Source organism: Hyposmocoma kahamanoa, unplaced genomic scaffold (genome assembly GCF_003589595.1).
Source record: "Hyposmocoma kahamanoa isolate Upper Pololo Valley unplaced genomic scaffold, ASM358959v1 99494, whole genome shotgun sequence".
Lineage (NCBI taxonomy): Eukaryota > Metazoa > Arthropoda > Insecta > Lepidoptera > Cosmopterigidae > Hyposmocoma > Hyposmocoma kahamanoa.
The window spans coordinates 1-8,792 of NW_020655920.1; the positions used below are offsets into that span (position 1 = coordinate 1).

The window sequence follows — 8,792 nt, forward strand, 5'->3', positions numbered from 1 at the left end:
AAAAGGTAAGAGATTGAACTTCGATATCACTGAGGTTAAGCATTTTAACTAATATACAAGAAGATCACGGGTTTACTTCCCGTTTATTTAAACGAAAATATCCGGTCTTACTATTCTGGATAGAAATTCGGTCAAACTTTATGTTCGGGTAAATAATTGACGCCAAGTTATTTAATATTTGTTAACAACAGTGAGAGGCTTCCTTCTTTCTTCTATACCAAATGTTTGTTTTAATAAAAAATATATGCCTTTGATAATAGATTAGTTGGTGTGATATATGTTTTACATATTTTCTGCCAGCGCGTTACTTCGTGGTGTTAAGGTTAAGAACATAAAGAAATCTATACTAATAAATTTTCTACATAGTGATTTCCGATAACATCGGGTACATGAAAAAGAAAGTAAAATTGATTAACCAACTCAGAGGTAAAATGTATTTATGTTTCAGCGGCCAAAGATGCCATGGAAGGCAATTTTCACTTCTAAACCAGCTTGGGCTGCTTTTGTCGCCCATATTGGTACAACTACCACATACTTGTTGTTATTAGCGCAAATCCCAACCTATTTGCATTACATACTTGATGTCAACATTAAAAGTGTGAGTACCGTCACAAATATCACATAATTATAACCAGTAACTATATGTATTCCAAAAATTAAAAATTCGGTGTTATTTAACTTTTTCATAAATTGTGATGTTTGATGGTTGAATTCGAACATTTGGAATAATAATGTGAAAGTAGTAGTAATATCAAGAAATTATTATCCATACCTCGGGACCAACGAGTGGTAGGGGACCAACTAGAAGTCGGTTAATTAAAAACTGAAACGTATCTGCCATACAAAGTTGATTAAACGCAGACCATCCAATGGTTGTCATGTGTTTATAGTCACCAATGAAAAGCTTGGAATCCCGATCGCAACAAAATTTAATGTGTGATGAAATATGAGTAATAAATGAAACAAGGGTTAATTTTCGACTTGGTCACTATTCTTGCAAAGCAGCGATAAGGGCACACTCGTGCTTGTTGACAAGGGTCCTCCAACACCAAACCCCAAGCCTACCAAGAGAGAAAAATGTGGGCGTACCCTAAGGCTCAACGCACACTGGCGCAGAGTCGAAGCGTAGCGTCGCATCCTGTTTTTCAACTACAACGCCTGGCGACGCGCGTCGACACTCGCATTAGTGTTCCTGGATCACAGTGTGGTCGCTCGTCGACGCTTGACTCCATGTTTGCATAACACAAATTTGCACCTTAATTTTGGGAAAATAGAGATGAATATGCTATAGGCGAAAAACATGACGCGTCGCGACGCTTCGACTCTGCGCCAGTGAGACTTGAGCCTAAGACATTAAGTTGACAAGTCCCACATACGCCTGCAATTTCACCAGCACCTGTCACACAGTATTGCTCATATGACTGGCGGCAGAAATAGGCATGGTGGTAGTACTTCCATTTGCGAACTCCTTTGCAAGAAGCTCCGCTACTACTACTACACAAGAAAAACCCGCGGGTTATAGGACCGACCTACTGCGAGCACCTACCTGCCGAACTAAAAAAGTCCCTTTACTCTGTAACAGTAATTCAAAGTAAACAATTAAATTATTATATTTATTGACGAATTTGGCATTCACTGTGTTATTATACTTTAATTGACATTTATTATTTGTTAAGAATCCGTACTGACATTTCCTGTATACAGTGCCTACGCTTGACATTGTTATTTCAATTCAATTATTTATTATTCAATAGTTTCTAGTAGGGTAGTTGGTCCGAGGTCCATTCTCTTGCCATTTATTATTTGTAAGATATTTCAGTTATGGGTTACTATTGTATCTTTCGAAATGGAACCAATTTTTTATTATATTAAGTGACGGGACGAGCAAGTCGTGCGCTTAAACGACAGTTGTAATGCCACTCTAAGATATCGCAAAAATCTGAGGAGTACATACACACACTGACAGACAAAAAGGTGATAAGTTCCAGGTGCGTGTACTTTCACCAGCACCCTTAAAGCGTTTGCGCACGAAATCCGAAATCCATCTTCCGAAGTAGAGAATACATTCAGTTTGGATAATTATATTCGCGGAATGAAGTACCCTTGTGCACTGAGTCCCATCTGAATCCGAAACAGCGGTGTGGCGGCGGGTTGGAGATATCGATACATGTTGTATGAAATGAAATTGAAACATTCAATTGGTAATAATTATAAAATTTCTAGTTATCTCGCCAAATTTCATGGTGATTATTATAACATGTTCCTCTGAACAGTTGGTTCGTGAGGAGAATATGTACTCTGAAATTATTTGCATCTTCGTACGTAGGTCATGAACGATTCTAGAATGGCCAGAATTTTGAATGCCTAGGTGCAAAATTGATATCATTATTTTCTCGTATTTGGATCGGATGCAATGAGCAAATGACCATAGCGTTCAAAATCACGACGCGGTAATGTCCACGTTACTGCTTGGCGGCATAAACAGGTTTATTGGCAGTACTTTTCTGGACGTACTCTTTTATAATGAGCTTTACTGCTGTTTTATTACAGAGTGGTGTTTTAACATCTCTACCGTATCTAGCAAACTCCGTGGCATCAATCATTTTTGGGCAGCTCTGCGATTACTGTACCAACAACGAAATTCTCTCCCTGAAGCAGGCGAGAGTGATCTCTAACAATGTTGGTATGTAATTATTGCATTAGATACTGGTAACTTTCTTTTCAGTTACTTTATTGACAGGTTCGCCTAAAGTCGATAATTGACACACATTGTACTTCTATAATTTGAATAAATTTATTATGATTGCTGTGATGTTCAACCCTGTAGTTGCCAGTTTAGATTAAAACGCCTTTTAATTTCGGTCATTGACATTTTCAAAGGTTTATATAGGGTTTTTCAATAAGAACTTTGTTTTGTAAATCAAAATAAAACAATAAATTTAGATGACAATGATTCAAATTTTTATTGTATTAATAAAAGTAAGGTTTGGCAATTATTAATGAAAAATGATATCTGATAAATGTCCACCACGACCACAGTTACAGATGTCGATTCTTTCCATAAAGTTGTTAATCACTTTTTGAGAAAATGGTGGGTCTATTTGGTTAATCACTTCAAAAATTGTGAGTTTTAAGGCTGCAATCAATTCGATTGGCTCCGTATAGACTCTGTCTTTAACATAACCCCATAAAAAATAATCCAACGGTGTTAAATCATATGATCGAGCTGGCTACTTAACGGCTGAATTTCGTGAAATTATCGGGAAATTTGGTTTGCAATAAATTAATTCATTGTTTCGGTGGCAATGTGACTTGTGCCGTTGGCATTGGGCCGTTTTTTTCCGAAAATTCGGCTGGAAATGCGGTAACGGTGAATGGATCACGCTATCGCGAGATGTTAACAACTCAATTTTGGCCTAGCATTGATGACATGGATATCACTGACATGTGGTTTCAACAAGACGGTGCCACATGTCACACAGCCAATGAGACGATCAATTTATTGCAAACCAAATTTGCTGATCGCGTAATTTCCCGAAATTCAGCTGTTAAATGGCCAGCCAGATCGTGTGATTTAACACCACTGGATTATTTTTTGTGGGGCTATCTTAAGGACAGAGTCTATACGGAGCCAATCAAATCGACTACAGCCTTAAAACTCAAAATCCGTGATGTGATAGCCGAAATAGACCCGACATTTTGCCAAAAAGTGATTAAAAATTTTGATGAAAGAATCGACTTCTGTCAGCGTGGTCGTGGTGGACATTTGCCAGATATCATTTTTCATTCATAATTGCCGAACTTTTCTCTTTGTAATACAATAAAAATTTGAATCATCTTCATCTAAATTTTTTGTTTTATTTTGTTTTAGAAAACAAAGTTCTTGTTGAAAGACCCTTTACCTACTTAATGGTATTTCTTTAGGACGAGAAAAATTAAGCAAGATGCTAATGAAAACAAATAATTTACATAGAACGTATTTTGTAATAATGATAAAGAAATAAATTTCTTCATACAAAATATCGGCATGTAACATCTGTAATTTTCGTTAAAAAATCGTTATCAAATCACATGTTTGAAGTTTCGTCGCCAACGACGATCTTTACACAGCTGGCTGTTGTTTTAGCAACCGTCATCCCTGCGATCTGCTTGGCGTCTCTGTCGTTCACATCCAACACGGTTTTGGGCGTCGCTTTCTTAGTGCTCGCTCTTGCTGCTTATGCCGGCGCTCATACTGGATGGATGGTATAGTTACAAAATTTTCAAAAATACTTTGATGTTTATATTAATCTAAGCTTTAAGTACAGGCACATGCATATGAGGTTTTGTAGTTAAAACAGTAACTATAGTTTGATTCGATTAATTACTTAATTTTTTAGTTGAACTACATCGACTTGGCTCCGAACTTCAGCGGCGCTCTAATGGCTATTGGCAACACCTTGATGAACATCACCGCACTGGTTTTACCAGTCTTTGTATCACGAGTTGTTGCCGATGTGGTGAGTTACATTAACATTTATATTATTTTAAGATAAATAATACACGTTAAGAAATGAAATACAAGGTTAAACAAGTGAAATTGGTCGTCGCACCAATTTGTCTGTTATAGTTTTATTTACAAGTATCGTCTGAGATAATTTCTGTTTAATTTATCAGCGAGATCCATACCAATGGCGCATCGTGATGTTCAGCGTAGCGGCGTTCGGGGTTTTCTGCAACACGGTGTACATTTGCTTCATGTCCACTGATCTTCAACTGTGGAACGACGCGGAGTATCACGCTGCAGGTCGGTTTTATACACAAATATAGTCGTTTCTACTGAGTTGCGAACGGGACACGGCACTTAGAAGACAAGTGCGACTGCGACCAAACTACGGCCCTGGATTTCCTTTAAGAGAACGTTGTCACTTTACCATCGCACAAAGTCAACGAATAATTTATTCCGTAGTTAAAATAAATTTACACTTGAAAATAATTCAGATCTTGTAAATGTACCATGTAATGGAATGTACCATATTTTAATACGTTCCTTCTTTAATCTTTTCACATTTATTTGTTTTTCAAATAAATATAGATTGACTGTTTTATTTTTCAGCGCAAGAAGAAGAAGCCTCAGGGATCAGCAAAAAATCCGAAGATCTATCCAAAAAGTAGTTTATTTTAAATAACAATGTTAAATTTTTAGAAGAGATGTTACTTATAATATTTAGATTTGGTTTTGAATCGACAATACACAAGTATACGCGATGAAAACAAAAACATAGTCTCACCGCTAATGAATAATAATCGCGGAATACTAATAACATTTTTTTCAGAATATTTACGTTCTATAATCTAGAAAACCATGGTAAACCATGGTAAAGCTTTTGTTATTATATTGGCGATGATATTTGTGAGCTAAGTTAATTTGTAACTTTAATTTTTGACTGATCTTAGGAATTATTTACATGCATTCAACGTCAACCAACCTTAGCATCTTTTCAACAATATTTGAACACGTGGCATTTCATTTGTTTCGACGGCATATTTCAATAAAAAGTCGAAGGTGAATTCGTTATAGTTGAATATACGCGTAGCGGCAGAAATGGATAAGGTGGCAGTACTTCTTTGGGCGAATTCTTTCATAAGGAGCTCTGCTGCTACTACTTTGATAAGGCAATAAGATTTTTCAAACGATTTTCATTAATTTGTAATAGAATTAACATTAACGTATGTATGTTGGTTTCAAAATGAACGTCATTGTCATCTTTCACAAACTAACAATCGGCACAAATGATTCGTTATAATGTGTCTGTAACTTACTATTGATGTAATTATGCACGGGAATCAACAAAATCTTTAAGATGGGTTACCGGAGGAGGAGCGGGAAAAACTGTTTTGCTAGATCCAATGGTTTAAGTATATGTTATTAAATAACGGTTTTACAAAAAATATACGACACACCTGAAGAAATTGTCTGCATGATGTACTTTACCCGATCATATCGTTATAGAATCCTGTAATCAGGCTAAAATAAAAGTGACGCTCACGCGATGCGCTCCTCCTACCGTAAAATGGCGGCAATTTGTTTTCGCAAATTAGAAAAGCATTCAGTTTAAAGACAAGTTTTTATAAATAAAAATTATTATTCTGCATTGCTAAATAAATACCCTCCGTACTACAACAAAAACATCTCAAATAAAATGAAGTAACACACCGCAAATCCTGCACTTAAAATGCACTAATTAAATTTTTGGTGTACTTGGATAAATATGATAATATCCCGTTTGAGTGGTTCTAACGTTTACCATGAAATTACTCCTTAAAGTATAGTTTATAAACATTTATATTCAGGGTAAACTTAAAAAATGCTACTTACGGTATGTTTTCAATAAATAAACACCGAAATCACCAGCCCAAACAGTAACACACACGATTGTCGTGACGTATTTTTGAAGTTGTTTATTTTTTTTAAATGACAGACCCAGGCATCAAAAACTTTATGTTTTGCTAGAGTAGTTACCGAAATAGCAATTAATATTAGTTTTTTACCTGTTATAACTTCGATATCCGATAAATCGGTATAAAATCATCACCGGCACCTCTAGGTGTGGTTGCGTCTACGGCTGCAAGTATCGCGTGAGCGGCTATAACGAATTATTTAAGAATAAAATATCTAACTTTGCACAATATTTTTATATGGAGATATTTCTCTTTATGTTACCAGAGAATCTAGTAAATTTTGGTTTTGACCTGAAGCCCTGTAGTTACTAAATTGATATTTATCCACAAACTTGTAAATTGCTCAGCGGTTTAACGACACGCCGCGCCACCCGCTGCCCCGTCAGTCGATATCAAACGCTTGTCTAAAATATGAACTCGCGTTGAAATACCTTGTCTTAAGATATATAATAATAATCGGAGATTTAAGCTCAATTACGTGTTTTATAAAGAGGGACGGCGAAAGCTGACCCAATAATTATAAAATTAACGAAGAGCCGTTTAATGACTTTGCTAATATGATTTTACGTTTTAGATAGATTTATCGATATATTTTTGTATATTTTTAGGGAGTAGTAGAGTAGTCGGGAGTAAAGAAATTGTAAAACAAAATATTTTTTGAAATTGTAAATCTAAATTCCTTCAATCCGGCCGGATTCGAACCGACATCTTCCAGCATACCGTGTCAGACGCTATACCAATCAAGCCACGGAACGAACCAGCGGACCTCACAAATTTTTCTATGTGCTTGTTGTCGTGGCTTTGTATTTTGGTATTTCAACGACTTTTTAGTCGTAGTGCCATGTATGAGAAATGTATGAAAGTTTTATCACCTTGTCAGATACCTTTACAGCTACCGGCCCTGGCGAGAGATGTCGCTATTCACTGTATTTTAAATTTTTATTGAATTGATATTATTTTTGTATAATTTTTTTGTGAGTGTTCGATCTTTAAATAATTACTACAAACTAGTGTAGTAATTTCACAAAAAAAAAATTGAATATCAATTCAATAAAAATTTAAAACGTAACTTATATCAACTTTATTATCCCAGCTTCTACAGGCTGTATCCAATTGGCTTTTTTGATGCTTTGACAATGAATCACAAGTATTGATAGGTCTCTTTAATGCACGTCGTGAATACACGGGATGTCGCCATCCTTCTTTTGGAAATGGTAAAAAAAATCAACGTCAAACCTTACCACCGCCATCGTCCATGTAATATTGTGCCTCATTGTTCGACAAAGAGAAATACGCATTGACTCAACAAACCACACATAACCAACTCGACCTAAAATGAATATATATCAAATAAGTCATTTGTTTATTTATTTATTTACTGTACAGGAAAACCAAAACACATTTTGTAAAATGGAAAACACAAACAAAAGGCACTGCTTATTTCTATAAGAAATTTCTTCCTGCAGACCAAAATACAGGACACAATAATTACGATAACGGGATTACGTGCACAACAAAACAAAATTAAAATATGTAATAAAATAATAATAAAGAAAAACAGCAAAAATATTAAATTACTACGGACTATATAAATACTTAGAGAAATAGATATTTGATATTATAATATCTACAAAATGGATGGAACAGAGGATAAAACGGACATGTTATGTTGACATAATATAAATCATACACATATATACATATATAAATCATACAATAACATAAACATGTTATTGTCTTTGTTTAACTATTGCGTGCCGTCTTAAGCCAAAAGAGATAGCATTACATTGGTCTGTGTCAAACATGAGAACCGAAAATACGTAACGTCATCTTAAATGTCAACCGTGTCCATTTCGCAGTTCATGAGGTACATGATGTGGTTGTCAAAGGGAAGTACATCAAATGTCAAAATAACTGTTTTCCACGTGTTTTATTGAATTATTCGCATGTATTCATTGACTTACAATTATATGTATTGTAATAAAATTAACAAAAATATTGACAGTGAGAACAATTAAGTACTAATAATAATTCGTCGCTGCAGTGTTACGGGATGCGGCGTTTGAAAAAGCGAAGATCGACCGAATGTAACATTGTACAGGCACGTGTTATTTTTCTGTCTGTAAATCACACAAAAGTCCAAATATCTCATGTAATTAGACATATTTAAGTAGTTTATTCATAAATCTTGCCAAGTTTTGTTGATCAAGTTTGTTTGATTTCTTCAGATTGCCTGTTTGTTTGTATATTTTGATGATTGTTGTTAACGATTATTTTGAGTTAGTGTTGTTCTTGGAAGCGTACGCGTAAGCGTATCGATATTCTGTTATTAAAATAATTCATTACGAGGT

The 8,792-nt window shown here is 35.2% G+C and overlaps 1 protein-coding gene across 1 annotated transcript; it reads left to right on the forward strand.

Moving 5' to 3' along the window:
• Nucleotides 1-448: 448 nt before the first annotated feature.
• On the forward strand, nt 449-5,267 carry LOC113239101 (putative inorganic phosphate cotransporter; the record flags this gene model as incomplete). Its single annotated transcript, XM_026475966.1, has 6 exons — nt 449-598; nt 2,551-2,683; nt 4,127-4,245; nt 4,380-4,499; nt 4,657-4,786; nt 5,096-5,267. Coding segments are annotated over 6 exons (711 nt in total), but the record flags the coding sequence as incomplete, so codon positions are not given.
• Nucleotides 5,268-8,792: the final 3,525 nt, after the last annotated feature.